General features: G+C 37.0%; 1 protein-coding gene and 1 long non-coding RNA gene across 3 annotated transcripts in view; one reads left to right on the top strand and one right to left on the bottom strand.

Moving 5' to 3' along the window:
* Positions 1-17,624, bottom strand: part of LOC107731174 (centrosomal protein of 104 kDa-like) — a 33,430-nt gene that overhangs the window by 12,779 nt on the left and 3,027 nt on the right. For both annotated transcript variants that reach the window (XM_016542175.1, XM_016542176.1), the window contains exons 3-13: positions 16,849-17,022; positions 15,619-15,757; positions 15,469-15,531; positions 13,540-13,616; positions 13,272-13,452; positions 12,836-12,991; positions 11,173-11,385; positions 9,993-10,199; positions 8,544-8,711; positions 6,436-6,609; positions 2,001-2,177 (exon numbers count right to left, since the gene is read on the bottom strand). In XM_016542175.1, the coding sequence (XP_016397661.1) occupies positions 2,001-2,177; positions 6,436-6,609; positions 8,544-8,711; positions 9,993-10,199; positions 11,173-11,385; positions 12,836-12,991; positions 13,272-13,452; positions 13,540-13,616; positions 15,469-15,531; positions 15,619-15,757; positions 16,849-17,022 (1,729 nt within the window). The remainder of the gene's footprint in view (positions 1-2,000; positions 2,178-6,435; positions 6,610-8,543; positions 8,712-9,992; positions 10,200-11,172; positions 11,386-12,835; positions 12,992-13,271; positions 13,453-13,539; positions 13,617-15,468; positions 15,532-15,618; positions 15,758-16,848; positions 17,023-17,624) is intronic.
* Positions 5,350-17,624, top strand: part of LOC107731181 (uncharacterized) — a 12,613-nt gene continuing 338 nt past the window's right edge. Inside the window, exons 1-2 of the long non-coding RNA XR_001638754.1 lie at positions 5,350-5,361; positions 10,053-10,054. This is a non-coding gene — a long non-coding RNA (uncharacterized LOC107731181). The remainder of the gene's footprint in view (positions 5,362-10,052; positions 10,055-17,624) is intronic.

Raw genomic sequence — 17,624 nt, 5'->3', positions numbered from 1 at the left:
TCCAGCCCGGGGTCGTCACATGTGGTTGCCACAAGCCCGCCGGCCGTGCCGTTCTCAAGCCCACCGGCCACCGCTCACTCTAGCCCGCAGGCCTTCGCTCACTCAAGGCCGCCGTGTGTGACGCTGTGTGTTTCGTTGTGAAAGCGAAACTACTTTGTTTGGCCTTCCAAAAGAGGACACAACTAGTAATCCGTGGTTAAGTTGTATTTACAACACTGTTCCAGAACAGTACAACCCAAATATTCGGAGCAACAATAATGTACATTATGTGGAAAATAATGTGTTTTTTTAACCTTAAACCGCATAAACACATTGCATTACACCAAATACACAACATAATGTTCTTTTTAGCAACATCATATGACCCCTTTAATATCCAGTCCATAAATCCCATTACAGAAATCCAAAGATATGAAAATTCTGGCCAATACAGATAAGCTGATAATTATTGTAATGTTATGGCCAATAACAATAAATAGTCAATATTACAATTTGCCACTATTTAACTAATTCGGCACTAAAGACTAAAAACTAAAATCAATAATTTTATATTCTACAAGTGAATTTAGGTCATACAAAAACATAAAAGTACAATATGAAAAGTGAACATTTATTTTGATATTTATTAAAGATTACATCTAACTGTATTGTTAAATGTTTAGCAATTATATAAATTATATATAATTTAAAAACTCTCTAACATTGCTTGAGAACTGATATGATACTATTACCCACCCAGCTAAAACATGTGGAGACTTCAGGCTACCTAGATGTGGTGACCTAAACCTTCCAAGCTAACACACAAAACCAGAAGAAGCTGTTGTTTTAAAATAACAAAGCCCAGCTGGAACACAAACAAAAACCTCACTGTGCACTTTGCAGATGCTTGTAAATGTTCACAGTCTTTGTTGCAATAGTGACACAAGTTTGCATTGCAAACATACTTTAAACTGCACAGGTAGCAAAAGAAAAACAAAATAAAAAGAGAAAACTTCAAATAAGAACCTGAAGAAAATAAGATCCTAAGGAACTGTAATTTTAACAGCTTGAAAGTGAAAAGTGAAAGTGACGTGACATGTGGCCAAGTATGGTTACCCATACTAGGAATTAGTGCTCTGCATTTAACCCATCCTAAGTGCACACACACAGCAGTGAACACACACACACCGTGAACACACACCCGGAGCAGTGGGCAGCCATTTATGCTGCGGCGCCCGGGGAGCAGTTGGGGGTTCGGTGCCTTGCTCAAGGGCACCTCAGTCGTGGTATTGAAGGTGGGAGAGAGCGCTGTACATTCACTCCCCACACCTACAATCCCTGCCGGACCTGAGACTCGAACTCACAACCTTTGGGTTACGAGTCCGACTCTCTAACCATTAGGCCACGACTTCCCCACTTTGTACAACTAACTGCTGGAACAGAGAGATAGAATGAGACAGTGCTTGGATGATTTTCATAAACTATGCCATGGATATGCAACTGGCTGTCAGAACAGCCCTTTTAAGAAACTAATATTAACAGACATTACGTAGGGTCGACTACACCCTCTCTGTCATACAAAGACCACTGTGTTTCAGTCTAATGAAGCCCTCAAGAATCTTAATGATAGATGTGCGAATGAAATTAACCTTCAGATCCCAACAGAAAGGTTACATTTGTGATATTTTGGCCTTAAAAACCCAAATATCAAATATTTGTATGTGGTCTTAGATGCTAAAGCATAGTTTGGGTTTGTACATTCGCCCAACTGCAAACATTCACCACCACAGCTGGCACCTAATGCCAGTCGGTGTGTGTGTGGTCTCGGAATAGTACATAACCATTCATGTATCATGTGGTCAATAAATCTAACCAGCCATTTGCATATTTGTAAGCCAATACTTTAGCTGTAGCTTAAAAAATCTTCTTTAAACTTCAAGCTTGCAGCTTGACTGAGGAGAAAGCCACTGGGTTGACACCCAGTGAGATCATCTCAGAAAGAGTTGAAGTTGGGCCAGTACCCGCATGACGTTGTCGAGGGTGAAGCCAGAGTCCTTGGTGCCCAGCTGTTCTAGAAGCTTCTCCAGCAGTTCCAGTCTGCTCAGTGCCAGTCTAGTGGGTACACTGCTCTGCATGGCCCTCACAAGCTCCACAGGAACCATCTGCAGAGCTCTCACCTCCCTAAATAAAGCCATTTCCTGCCAAAACAAACATCCAAGCGAGCTTTAAACAACAGCATTCAAGTTATAAAACACAAACTTTTTCTTATGCACTTATAAATTCTCAAAAATATATTGAAAAACCATATGTAAATATTTATATATAAAAAATATATTTCTGCGATTTTATTGCTGGAGGTAGGATGGCAGGTTGCTGTACATTTGGTAATAAGCATTTTTACTGCTAGTTGCTCTATTGTTATTAGTGGGCAGCATATTAACACATTTATATTAACACAGCATATTAGCAAATTTTTTCACACTTTGTTATGTTGCAGCCTTTTGTTTAGTTGCTTTAAATTACTTTTTTCCCCCACATCAATCTACACACCATACATCAAAATGACAAAGCAAAAACAGAATTGTCACAACTTTGTAAATGTATTAAAAATAAAAAACTGAAATAAGTACATGGCATAAGTATTTATACCCTTTATATACTTAGTTGAAGCACCTTTACAGCCTCAAGTATTTTTGGGTATGATGCAACAAGCTTTGATCATCATCATTTGGCAATTATCTGCCATTCTTCTCCTCGCCATTTCACCTCTCAAGCTGTCAGGTTGGATGGGGGCAGACGCACATTTTCAGGATTCTCCAGAAATATTTGATTGGGTACAAGCCCAGGCTGTGGCTGGGCCACTCAAGGACATTCACAGAGTTGTCTATATAAGCTGTGTGCTTAGGGTCATTGTCCTGCTGGAAGGTGAACCGACTGCCCAGTCTGAGGTTCTTAATGCTCTGGACTGGGTTTTCATTAAGACTATCTCAATTTTTTGGTGCACTGAGCTTTCCTTCTTCTCTGACGAGTCCCCCAATTCCTGCCGCTGAAAACAGCCCCTCAGCATGAGGCTGCTACCAGCACACTTTACTTTTGGGATGATGCTGTGCAGGTGATGAGCAGTGCCTGGTTTCCACCAAACATGATGCTTGGAATTGAGGTTCATCAGACCAGAGAATCTTGTTTCTCACAGTCTGAGTGTCCTTTAGGTCCTTTTTTTTTGCAAATGCCAAGTAAATACCAAATAATGTGTTTTCATGTGTCTTCACTGAGGAGAGGATTGAGTCTTGCCACACCGCCATAAAGCCCAGATCGGTGGAGTGTTGCAGTGATGTTTGTCCTTCTGTAGGTTTCTCCTATCTCCACATATAATCATGGAGCTCAACTAGAGTGACCATCAGGTTCTTGGTCACCACTCTAACTAAAGCCCTTCTCCATCGATCTTCTCCATCGATTGTTTGGCCAGGAGACAAGCTCTAGGAGTCCTGGTTGTTCCAGACTTCTTCCATTAAGGGTAACTGAGACTACATGCTAATGTGAACCTTCAATGCAGCAGAATTTTTCTGAACTCTTCCCAAGATGTGTGGCTTGATGCAATCCTGTTTCTGAGCTCTACAGGCAGTTTTTTTGACTTGGTTTTTGCTCTGATTTTATTTATGACCTTTTATTGAGAGCTGTGTGCATTTCCAAATCATACCCATTCAATTGAATATGCCACGGGTTAACTTCACACGGAGTGTAGTAACATCTACAAGCAATATGAATGCTTCTGAGCTCAATTTCAACTGTACCAGATAAGGGTATGAATACTTATGCAATGGAATCAATTAAGTTTTTTATATTAAATTTGCAAAGATGTTAAAAAACTGTATTTTGCTTTGCCATTATGGTGTATCTAGTGTAGATTGATGTGGGGAAAAAAGTAATATAAAGCAGTGTAACATAAGGCAGCAACATAACAAAATGTGAAAAAAAGGCACTGTATGTGAACTCCACTGTCTTTGTTCTCATTGGTGATTACATCACTGCTAATTTGCAAAATGCTAAACTCTGCTTAAAGTTTGTCAAATAGTCAAGTACACCCAAATACACTGCCAACGGCTGCTGTCACTCATGTCATGTCAAATCGACAACTCTCGTCACTGTGGACCCCCTTTTAGACACACTAAATCATAGACATTTTTTGAAGACATTAACTGATATTCATGTATTCGCCAAGAAAGACGGCAATGATTGTATGTGTTATTTCTAGAAGAGGGTTGAGAATGATATTTTAATTTCTTTAATCAATAATGAGTGATTATGATTTAACATAAAATTGGGTTGCATGATTTTATAATAGGGCTACTCTACAGCATTGATATCAGAGTACATCATCAAATTATTCATAAAAAGGTGTGGTCTTTGATTTACTTTTTCCACCATCCAGAAGCATGAGTCACAAATGTCTTTATTTATACAGTGCAAAATACAATGAAGTTTCCCCACACAATGCTGACAGAGACACAACCTGTCTATCAACAACCAAAACCAACACAAATCAATGTCTGTCAGTCACAGAACACTTTAAAACATCAATTTTCCAGGAACCTGAAACATCCCCATCCTTATCACATATAGAGCATGATGACTGTCACAAGTACTTCAGCCGTTCTTTCACATTATATTTATCTGAACAACAAGTTGATCTGTCTGGGTCACATTCTCCAGCTTTTTTAATACTGTATGCATTTTATATTTCTTATATACAATTTGCTAAAAGATGGTACACTTTGGTTGTACCACAGGTTATTAGTATGTATAAAAGAAAGTATATGTACATGCACAGTTACAATGGAGCTACAGCAGGGTCAACCGTAGTCAGATTAACGTAAATACTGAACTACAATCTCATTATCTAGGTCTGTAAGTTTGACGTCACAAAAAGAGTATGATACACAGAAAAAAAAATTGTCAGAAGCACACTGAAATAGCAACAGGGATCTTCTTTCCATTTTAGAGAACATTGAATTGCATAAAAATGTCATATATGCCCTTGAATATTTTTTTAGTTTTTAATAAAATTAAATATTAAATGAGTAGCTGTCTCTGCTAAAACAGTGTTTCCCCACCACTGTGCCTGACATGTTGTCGGGTGTGCTGTGGAAAATTATCAAAAACTTCCTTATCTCCATTATATTTTGTTATTATTTTGTCAGTTTGTGAGTTTTACAAATATTTAACCAATGAACAGCATTCAAACGAGCTTGTGACTAAACCTAGTAACGCCATTGGATCTTCAAATTGTCAGTCAAACCTCATAACTCCACCCCGCCGCCATTCAAAATGAAGTGCCGCGATGCGCAGTTTGAAGACAGAAGTCTACTTCTTTGCAATGCAAGGGTAAATAAAGAACTGATGTTTGAATAAGTACAGCGTTTTCTTTACTCAAGAAATGCTGTTTATAAAGGCTAATGTTTTTGTGTATAAAGGCCAGAGAAGAGTCTTAGCATTTGCTGTCTAGTTGTAGCCAATACACTTTTGTACATTTTAAATATCATAGCTGTTCGTCTTTTATATCGTGAGATTTTGGCCAAATGTATTAACAACAAGAGAAACTGAGCGCCTATATAGCTACAATAAACTTTATAACCTGCAAACTGGTGAAAACGTGATGCTATTAATTTACTGCCTCAGAGGCGGCTGTTCTAATGATGGACAAAACACAGATTTCTGTCACTAGCTCGTCAAAAACCTCATTAACTCCATTTGAGTATGATTTTCAGAAATTAAGTGCAAGTGTCTGATCATATATAAAGCCAAAATACCAACTCTGATGATGCAATGTTTAATTATTGGGAAAGAAATTAATAAAAAATATGTTTCTCCTTTCAATCTATCTATCTTTTTTTTTTTTTTGTAATGCTTAGTGGTGTGCAGTGGGATTTTTTGCATATCGAAACTGTGCCATGGCAGAAAAAAGGTTGGGAAACACTGTGCTAAAAGACCATTTTGTCAACTTTCAGGAGTACAATAGAATGAAGAAGCTCGCATAGCTAATAGGTATGGATGGGAAGCCACAAAACTCTCTTTATGATTCTTTTTAAAGACCTGTTTATGAAATTAAATTGTATCCGACAAAATTTGGCAGATTGAAATGAGGAAATCTCATAGCAGGGTTACGGTAAAAGATAAGATCTCTATTCATGTTAACAGAAAACCACAAATATTTGACAATTCCAGTTCACAATGAAGTTCACTTCACAAGGCCACCACCAGTATATATAATGCCTTCAGACAGTCATTCAGACATACACTCCCAGTCATCTATGAAGATTCTCAGCAAGTCAGGTCATCGTAGCATGCTAAGAATATTTTTTCTAGTCAACAGGATATGTTTTTCTGTTGCCCCAAATAGCTGCAGGAGACATTTCATTGCCGATGTATACAGATAAAGTATTTCAAAAGTCTACTGACCTGTATGAAGGTAATAGCTAGTGTTCTCAGTCTCGGGGTTGATTCTCCGGTCCTGGAGAGCAGATTATTCCAAGTCTGTTCCACACAATGACTGATCTCAGATTTGCCCAGCTGATGGTTGGGAATAAACTCACTCAGAATCATTCGAAGCAGATTCAGAGATGCAAGAAACACCTAAAATGCAAAAACAAATAGAGACAGTTGTTACTTTACACACTAAAATTCATATGCAAGGTTTATATTCAGAGTTTCTATGGTGCTTATAAACAACAACAACTTCATGTAAGAATCTGTCTCTGTGTACCCATTATAAATGACCATGTAACCAAAGAAAAATATTGAATATTACATTTTGAAATGTATTCATTAACACGGCATGTCTATTTTACAACCATCTGGAACCATTTTTCCTCAGAATTTCGATTTTAAGGTGCAATTACACACAGAAGCCATGTAAGAAACCACCTAAGACCTTTACAGCAACACATGGCGCAAAGTAACGGCAACTGGTCAGCTAAAGCACACAGTTAAATGCTGTGCTGTGTTAGTTTAGCTAAACAACCGTGGGGAGAGGGTCACTGGAATGTGTCCAGCAGTGGGCACATTGTTCAGACTCTCAGTACAACCATTTAAAACAGTTTAGAATGAAACTCTGAAAGGCTACAACTTTTACTGTGAGTGATTTATCTAAGGACTGACCGCACAATAAAAAAAAAACAGCTGTCACGTCACAACCACAAACATCCATGTACTTTGAGAATGCCAGTGGGCTAGAGTGATCCATTTACATGCAAAAAACAGCTAAACGTTCATTAATACACATTAAACTCAATGTCATGGCAAATTGTAAAAAAAAACTTTAATGATCAGTAAGATCCTGAGGTCAGTGCAAAAATTATGCACTGACCAACAAAAAAACTACGTTTAAAACAGCCTCACATACAAAATGTACTTTATGCAACACTCACTAATTATTTAATTTAATAAAAAATTAAATATTTATTAAAATATTTAAATGTATATATATATATATAGTTTGATGACGCCGTGACTGAGTGTGGAATCATGGGAGTTGTCGTCTTCATCCCCACAGCCGATGCAATCCGACGGGACTCGGGCAGAAATCATGTTCATGGATGAGCTAACTAGATAACACAAGTCAGCAAATTATATATCACTGTTCTAGTGGTTTTTGGATATTTTAATAAAAAAATCTTACATATTGTGCCTTTAATGTCAAGAATATTTCATACATGTCACTGCAGGGAGTAAAGAAAACAAATACTGTATGATAAGTTTATCAACAAGGAAAAATGTTTTAAATACTTTCTTTAGTAGATGGTTTATATGTCTTTTTGTATGTCCCTTATATCAGAAAGGGTCAGACTGTCAGTTTTATAATTAAATTTAAACAATTTAATATTACAGTTCCCAGTAAAGTTACTCTCTAAAATCAATTCATTCTCTAATTTAGTGATTTTAAGTGCTAATTTTGGCCATGGTTAATAGAAGCCACTATTAAAATGATGATAGTTTGTAACATCATAAACTACAAGAATTATCCGTTTGTTTTTCAGGCAGGTCCAGGTAATGTGTGTGAAAGTTCTACAAAAAAAATGCAGTCGATGTCTCTATTAAAAAAAGAAATTGGCCTTTTTAACTGTAAGGAACTCTCATTTCTACAGCCATACTGAGCATTACGATTCACCCAAATCTCCTGTTCATTTTTCTACAGTTTGTCCGTCTCCTCCCCCTCATACCCGCTCTTAGCAGAAAATCCGTTCTATCACAGTTTCCCTCAAACCTGAGGCTAAGTTCGTCCTTGGGAGAGATAAGCTAAGCTTTATACTACATTTATTGCTGTATCACTTCTACAGATACTAGACAGAACATGACACCTGCTAAACAGTCACAACTATCAGTCGAGCTGATGGTGCCGTTCTGTCTTTAGCCTGAAACCAAACTGAAAAGATGGGAACATGAGAGAAATTAGAAAGAGAGGGTCAGAGTAAGAAAGAGAGTAGGAGAGGCCGAGAAACAAAAGAAGGGGGTGATAAAATCAGAGAAAAAGACTGGGCAAAATAAAGATAGAGTAGGAGTTCTCGTACAGATGACACTTTATCTGTGAGAGCTTTCTTGCAGAGGAACACAGCTGCTCTCGTCATGCTCCGCAGTTCTGCTTTTGGGGTTCCAGGTGGAACCTCCATCAGTTTCTTGTAGACTGCCAGCAAAGCATCCTCCCTGTAGGACCACGTCTTGGAATAGGCCCCTGCCACCTTAGAGAGACAGACCGAGAAAGAGAAAGTGAGGATCACATTCCAGAAACAGCACACAAACAGAATACACCAGCTGACCATTTGACCTTTGTCATGTAGAGTTTGCCTAGTGCTGTGAGACAGTAAACAACAGTTATAGATGGACATTACAGCGAACTGTTAAATACTTAAAGGGATAATTCACCCAAAAACTTCAATTCTGCAATATTTAACTTAAAGGAGACATATTATGCCCCTTTTTACAATATGTAATATAAGTCTCTGGTGTCCCTAGAATGTGTCTGTGAAGTTTCAGCTCAAAATACTCCACAGATCATTTATTATATAATTTTGAAAATGCCTATTTTATTTATAACAGGCTGTTTTTCGGGCCTGTCTCTTTAAATGCAAATGAGCTGCTGCTCCCCGCCCCCTTTTCCAGAATAGAGCTGAGTCATTACAGCTCGAACCTGTTAAAAACATCTGTTTTGGTTCTGATTATCATGTTTATCGCGCTGAAATCATGCGTTTTAAACCATATGAGTTTAAACTTCATATATACAGTTTTCTGAGTGCACACGGACAGAAAGCAGCTGTCACTGCATGTGAGTACTAAACTAAGTTCTCATTCGCACACAAGTTTGTTCTCACAAGCACACATGAGTTACAAAAAACAGTCGGTTATGTCTGTGAAGGTAAACAGCTGGGAAATAAATCGCATGTTTATTTTAGATCTGTGTAGCAGCAGCAATATACAGTAAATAAATCAATAAATCCACTGCTCTGTTGTCTCCGCTGAGGCTGGGACTGTAAATAGTGTTCTGTGCTCGTCTGTGCAGCCAATGACAGAACAGTTAGCATGTTTTGCTCAAACTTTCGCCATGGCATTAGAGCTGGTACACCGTTGTCGCTTGTACACAATAACGGCACCGTGGGTGTAAACTTACAGATTAAAGGGCGGTAATATTATAATGAGATCCCTTTGCCACGTCACCAAGGGAGCGAAATCAGACGCACTCGTTTTCTCAGACGCTTGCAGAAAAAGGCTTACCAAAACAAAGTTACTGAGTTAATCTTTTTCACGTTTCCTTGGTTGGTAGATGCACCGGGGACCTGATTATAGCACTTAAAACCTGGAAAAGCCTTTAACTTCATGTTATTCCAAACCAACTAGACTTTTTCGAACTTCTTTTGAACTTGTGAATCAGATATGTATGATTCGCAAACAAATAATTTAGACCTGGTTTGTAAATACTCTGATAAAATCAACTAACTGGAGGCTGTAAATGTTGGGTGTCTCACCAGACTGTCTCCATAGATGTCGATGGGCAGACTGGCCTCTCTCTGAGCTTTCTCTGTGAGCGGTTCTGGTTGTCCCGAGGCCCCAGGGCTACGTGGGGTGGTTGTATCTGTCATAGGGGGCATCTCATCAAGCTCACTGACTGGCTGATCACTCGACCTCTTTCTAAGTGCTGGTAAAGGCCTCTCGTCATAAGCAAGGGAACTGATCTGTGAAAACACACACACATACTCATGACGATTCCATGACTCCAAACATTTTTTAAGAATTCAGATATACAGTGTTTATAACCGTGTTTAAAAACAGAATTAAATGCCAAGAATAACTAATACGTGAACATAATTTTTGCACTTTCTGTCACAAGCAGAAATATAAATACTTGTATAAAAAAAGTGTAAATATAAATATATAAAAAATAAGAAATATAAAAAAGTGTTGAGGGTTTATTTTATACTGGAAGGATAGATCCACCTGCCATCCTATAATTTTCAATCACTATCTGTGTTCTCATCTTACATGTTATTTCAATGCTGATTAACAGAATGACCTGCAGAAAAACGAAAATGAAAGGTCCACTAAGAAAAGTAATCTGACAGTCAAATAACCCCTTGATAATTATATTCTTAAATATACCCACTTAAATTTTTTTTTCATTTTTTAGGATTCTTAGATGCATAGAAAGTTCACAACAAAAGCATTTATTTGAAAAGGAAGTCTTCGGTATTATTAGAAATGCCTTTACTGCCACTTTTCTTAACAAAACAATTAGTTGCTTTCAAATAAATAAATAAATAAATATATATATAAATTATATATATATACTGACCTCATTTTAATTTAAAAAAATATCTTCCAGAAGTGTGTAAAAATTTTGCCCTCTGGCATGGTTTAAAATGCAAATTTCTGGCTAATGCAAATCCCTGACAAGCATGTTAAGCCACACACATGTTTAGATAATACATCTACAAAGAGCCTTGTGTAAGTGAAGAATGAGCTACATTGGTGGAAAGAAACAGAAGCAGTGTTTCATCAAGGCAGACTGAGGATTACAGCAGAAAGTACCCTTAAAACTAGAATTTGTGATAAGATATATTAATGAACAAGAAAAAAGTACACAAGTAATGCATTAGAACAATAACATCATTATTTTTCTGTATTTATTCTGTGTATATCAAGACTTACATCGAGCTTGGGGATGTGAGGAGGAGTGAGGGGTGTTGGGGCGACTGTATGTTTGGGACTAGCAGCTTTTGAAGTGTCCTGCTCATCTGTCTCCTTCACATGTTGCCTCTGTCTTCTCTTCCTGGGTGAGTCTGCTGGGTGAGACGTGTCTTTCTGTGTCCCAACACGTGGAGAGGGAAAATCAGAGATGGAAAGCTCAGATGTTCTGTGGATCTGAAACAAGTTTCACACATTTTTAATTATTCACATTTGAACCAAAGTTCATAAAAGCTATTTATCAAAATTAAAATAAGTCTGAAATGAATAAAAGGCTAAAAAGTGTTGAGAACTTTGGACTATTATTTTTCAGACACTGATTGTATGAAAAAAGCAATTACAAACTACAGATAAAGGTTTGTCAGAATACTGGCTCGGTTAAGTGTGTGTCGCAAGCGCTCGATGACTGTCCGAGTCATTTATTGTCTGCTGTATAAATATGTCTCTTGGCTTCAGACGAGTAAGAAGCAAGCACCTGATCTCAGGAGAACCAGCACAATCACTATTCCGCTGGGAAACTGCCATATCAGTGTACTAATCTCTCTGGAGCTGGAGGCCCTCACAACACAAGAGATGCATTATTCATGCATTCATTGCAGGAGAAGAAATTTAGAGAGACACACAGGAATATGGACGGATGAAAGTCATTAACTGACTTCTAAGAATTAAGTGCAATGGATATGGAAGCCCGTTTCCGCCACTGAATAAAAAATAAAAAAAGGGTTATTGCGACTTTTTGAAAAAAAGTCAGAATTGTGAGATATAAACTCGCAATTGCGAGTTATAAAGTCAGAATAGCGAGATATAAACTCACAATTCTGACATTTTTTCTCAGAGTTGCGTGATATAAACTCACAATTGCGAGTTATAAAGTCAGAATAGCGAGATATAAACTCGCAATTCTGAGAAAAAAAGTCAGAATTGTGAGTTTATATCTCGCAGTTCTGACTTTATTTCTCAGAATTGCGACTTTATGTCTGGCAATTGCGAGTTTATATCACGCACTTCTGACTTTTTTTCTCAGAATTGCGAGTTTATATCTCACAATTATGACTTTTTAACTCGCAATTGCGAGTTTATATCACGCAATTCTGAGAAAAAATTTCAGAATTGTGAGATAAAAAGTCGCAATTACCTTTTTTATTTTTTTATTCAGTGGCGGAAACGGGCTTCCATAAATGGATGGATGGACACCTTTAATGTATAATGTATTTTCAATGTTTTTTGAAAGAAGCAAACACACAGTAAAACAGTAAAATTCTGAAATATTATTACAATTTATCATAACTGTTTTCAGTTTTAATATATTTAAAAAATGTAATGTAATTCTGTGGTGGCAAAGGTTTTCAGATTTTGTTCTTAAGAAACATTCATTATTATCAGTGTGCTCCTTAATATTCTTGTGGTAACCATGATACTTCTTTAAAAGGATTCTTTGATTAATAGAATGCTCAAATAATTTTTTGTAACATTGCAAATGCCTTTACTGTCACTTTTGATCAATGTAATGCATACTTAACGAATAAAAGTATTAATTTTATTTTTAAAAATCTTATATAAAATCTTATTGAACCCAAAATGTTGAACATTAGTGTATATGTGGACAAATGAACGGATGGATGTTTACCTGACTGATGTCCAGCAGGTCATGGAGCTCCAGCTGTTGGTAGACTGTGAGCCTGTAAGCTTCCATTTGTTCCTTTTTCTGCTTGGCTGTGTCATAGTCCTCTCTTTCTATGGCACTGTGTTTCTCTACATCATACCAGCCCAAACGCTCGCCCACCTAAAAAGAAAAAGAGAAAATTTGAAAAAAAAGAAACGAGAGGTTGTTAAACACTTATCTGAGGTATATAAAAAAAAAAGAAGACATCTGTAATTTGCTTAGTAATTACTGTCAGGCTAAAATTAACAGGTAACTAAAGGATTGTTACGGCTCTATTGGAATACACCTGGATGCATTTCAACCCTCTCAATTCCAGCTTCACCACTGCAGTGTGTAAAATTATTATAAAACTACATATGCAAACAAAGATGTGTCTGACAAAGAAGGTAAATCTAATAACCTTTTGCAGGTCTGCAATAGCTTGTTTGAGTTTTTTGGCCAGATCAAATCTTTCCTCCTGAACCATGTCCTGCTTTTTCTGGTCCAGCAGCCGAATGATATGGGCCACCTCAGGGTCCTGATACATGTCAAACGCCAAGTCATCGAGCGGCGAGATAGAATCACATTTATAACTTGAGAGCCTGCAAGATAACAAGAGTAAACACAAGAGAAAGACAGAAGACTGCATGCACAAATTTAATGTAATGCAATATAACTTCAGTTTTTACCCGGTGTATGTGCCCACCAAAGCTGAGTTGTATTGGCTGTTGTTTAAATATTGATCAATCAGCTGATTTCTGCTTAGCTGGGACAAAAACAAGAAATTGGCTAAATGTTATTGTACTTGTTATTGTATAAAAAAATCTTTCAAAAGTTTGAACGGGGGGTCAGTTTTGAAAGTAATGAATGCTTTTATTCAAAAAGGATGTATTAAATTTATTAAAAGTGGCAAATAAGTAAATTTTTTTCATCAAAGAATCCTAAAAAATGTATAATGGTTTACCCCCAAAAAATCTGTTTTTGACATTGATAATAATAGGAAATGTTTCTTAAGCACCAAATTAAGTATATAAGAATGATTTCTGAAGGATCATTTGACAGTGAAGACTGGAGTAATGATGCTGAAAATTCAGTTCTGCCATCAAATAAATAAATAACTTTAAATGTATTAAAATACAAAAGAGTAATTTGTAAATTGTAATAACATTCACAATTACTCCAGTGTTTTTCAAAAAAAATAAATGCAGCCTTGGTGAGCATAAGAAACTTATTTCAAAAACATTAAAAAAAAACTAACTTCAACTTCAAACATTTGAACAGTAGTGTACATAATATACTTATAAATTTAAATTCTGAATTTAATAGCCTAAAAACAACATCCTTTGAATCAAATGTCTTTCGGCTATTAATATCTTTCCAACAAACAAAGGTTAAAAATCTTGATTTCTGCCTGTGAACCAAAACTTATTATCACTAGAGTCCTGGATAACACAAAGAGACTCCAGCCTGGACAGAGAGAGAAGGATTAGAGATTAACAATGCAGAGATTGTTAGCAAGGTGGGAGAGGACGAGAGAGAGAGGAAGTCGTGGAGGGAAAAAAAGGGGGGGAGACAAGGTGAGCGTAAGACAAGAAAGAGAGCATGAGAAAGAAAGAAGGGGGTAGTGGGATAAGCACGGTGATATGGATATATTGATGAGTGATCTGATCTGAAACTCTGCTGTGCTTATGGAGCTCAGACTCACATTACACAGATCCACATACCAACACTGAGCACAAAACATTAGACCTGCTCAAGAACCACAACACGCATATACACAAAAATGATTGTCAGGTGCTGTAAGAAATTATTCCTTCATATTTAACCTGAAAGTCACAAAAAAACTGATGCATGCATACAGGCATTTAGATGAATTCTGCTCCATCTAGTGGTTGGTATGAGAAGCATCCAAATCAGGGTTAGGCAAAACAGAATGTAAAAATTGGCTTTCAATTCACAGGAATTTCATTCATCCAAAACAACAGTGCATGTTTTGCGTCAAAACAGGACTGGTTCATTTTAACTTATTAGCCATATTTTTTAAAAATGAAGTTAATTTATAGTATCCAAATGATAAACTTCATGAACGAAACATATCTTCATTTTACCATACATAACCAAAACATAAATAAATAAAAATATATTTTCAGAATATTATCACTTCTTAAAACACCAAGGGGTACTTCAAGTAAATTATTTAGGTTATTTTAAGATAACAGATTAATTTAGATAAATGTACATAAAATGTGAGTAAATTAAGATTTCATTCCATTTAAATTCTACTTCCACAAATTAAAATCAACATCCTGCTTTTAGCATTAATTCACATTTGGGAGCAGAACTACAATTTCAAAAGTATTCTCGATTCAGTTCTGAATGATAAACAACACTGCTCCAACTGCTCAGCCAAACACTGAGGAATCATTCCCAACATCCGCTATCGTCTCTGGTGAATACAACAACTGAACAAGCCACAGTTAAGAAAACAGATGAAATCTTGCATGTTAAATTTGTTTGTTTGTGCAATTCTAATCTGATACAGAAACATGCTTAACAGAAATCCATCGCCATCTAGAGGATGTGAAGAGAACAATTCCATAAACTGAACATTTACTTACTGCTGTCCCCATGTCATTTCCATCCACAGGGTCACCCAAAATATTTAGGGCCACCAATGCAACCTAGAATTTAGAAAAGAATGTGATATAACATCGATATGATTACAATAAACAAATCAGCCCTAATTTCCCACATGAATCTGTTTGTACCTGATTGTAGATGTTGTATTGATTAACATGGTTTCTGTGAAAGGTGAGCTTTAAGTAAGACCCAACAGCATCAACATGAACCGACTTTAGCTCTCTGGCTCTGAAACCAGTCTTCTCGTTGTCAGAGAGGGACACATACCTAGACAACACATTACACTCAATACAGTTAGTTCTTAAAGGTCCCATATTGTCAAAACTGAAATTCCCTGGCTTTTTTCTATGATAACTGAGGTCTAGGTGCTATGTAACTACCATATAAGTTTCAAAACAGTCAATCCACAGTCAAATGCACACAGCCTGCATAAAGTAGCTGTGATTTTTCACGAACCCCGCGCCACCGGAGGTAGTGCACGTGACGTCACACACTCTATAACAAGCATAATACAAAGTTTTGTATAGAAGTATAATAATAGTAACAGTTGCAAATTGTTTTATTTAGACTGTAAGTCTATGCTAATTCACAAATTACCTCAAACGCCATACACGGCGTTTGATCCTTTAGGTTGGCAGGTTTGAGCGCAGGAAAATACAGTACAGAATACAGAAACCAAATACTACATCGCCGATCTGGAATCATTTCCATTCATGTCACCCATCCGCATTTGTAAAAGTGTCTTCAAGTTCACGTGATCGCAAACGCTCAGCTGGTCAGGTTTGTATTTACTGCATTCGGTGTTTGAAAAAAAAAAAAACATGAATTACCATTCTGAAACATCCTGTTGTAAGCGCGTTTGAGGAGGTGGTTGGTTGTCTCCTGTCGTCACCGATTCAAGGTCTGAGTTCGGCTCAAACATGTAAGGCCCGACAACATTCAGCAGTGACCATCATTACCGGTGTTTCTATTGACCTTACTTGTGAGTATCACCAATCCACAGCAGGCTACAGAATACATGACCCTAGTTACTTGTTTACGTGGTTGGCCTGGCCATGCATCACTCAGAAAACAACAGGCCAATCAGAAGAGAGGCTCATGAATATTAATTAGACAGGCCAAAATCGACCTGTTCTTTGCAGAGCTCCTGAGAGAGGAGCTGTAAAAATATATTGAGATGGTTTTTGGTACTTATACCGCAAATATATATTCTTAAGGACATCAAGACTTAAAATAAAACTCCAGAAAGGTGTAAAATATGTGACCTTTAAAGAGATGTGATTAGGTGTTATATACTTAATCACATTATATGTTGATGATGACCAGAACAGAGCAGTGATGTTTAGATCTTTCCTCACCCCAATCTGTGGAGACTATGAGTCTGCTGGGGTGAGCTGGACTCAGGCAGTCTATCTCCAATGTGGAACTCGATCTTGGATGGGATCAGGTACTGATGGGCCAGTAGTTGGAGTTTCCTGATGCGACATCTCTCAACCAACTGCAATATGATTTCCTGAGGGAATGGACAGAACCTACACACAATAATTAGAAAAAATATTCCTAAAAAAGTATTTCAGAATGTAATCTTTGGTAAAAGCAACCATGAACAGTTATTAAATAGCTTTGATAAGTATAATGAATCAATTATTCATCTTACAGCTACAATTTGTCTTTTTAACCAATCCTAACTACAGCACGGTGAAAAGGTTTTTGCACCTTCCTGTTTTATTTATATTTGTGTTTTTGCTTATTTGTCACACTTAAAATATTCAGATCATCAAACAAATTTTAACATTACAAAAAGATGATGCAAGTAAATACAAAATGCCGTTTTTAAATGATGATTTCATTTATTAAAGGGGTCATATGATGCGATTTCAATTTTTCCTTTCTCTTTGGAGTGTTACAAGCTCTTGGTGCATAAAGAAGATCTGTAAAGTTGCAAAGACTAAAGTCTCAAATCCAAAGAGATATTTTTTATAAAAGTTCAGAGTCAGCCACACCTACCTAAAACGGCTCGTTCTAACACACCCCCACATACCTACGTCACGATCTCGGAAGATTTGCATAACGCCGCCCAAACGTTCACGCAAAGAAAGAAGGCGTAACTTATATTCTCGCTGTAGTATTGTTG

The sequence above is a fragment of the Sinocyclocheilus rhinocerous genome, unplaced genomic scaffold (genome assembly GCF_001515625.1).
Source record: "Sinocyclocheilus rhinocerous isolate Xijiao unplaced genomic scaffold, SAMN03320098_v1.1 scaffold1600, whole genome shotgun sequence".
Taxonomy (NCBI): Eukaryota; Metazoa; Chordata; class Actinopteri; order Cypriniformes; family Cyprinidae; genus Sinocyclocheilus; species Sinocyclocheilus rhinocerous.
The sequence above is the reverse complement of the archived record's forward strand: the minus strand, read 5'-3'. Positions and strand labels throughout refer to the sequence as shown.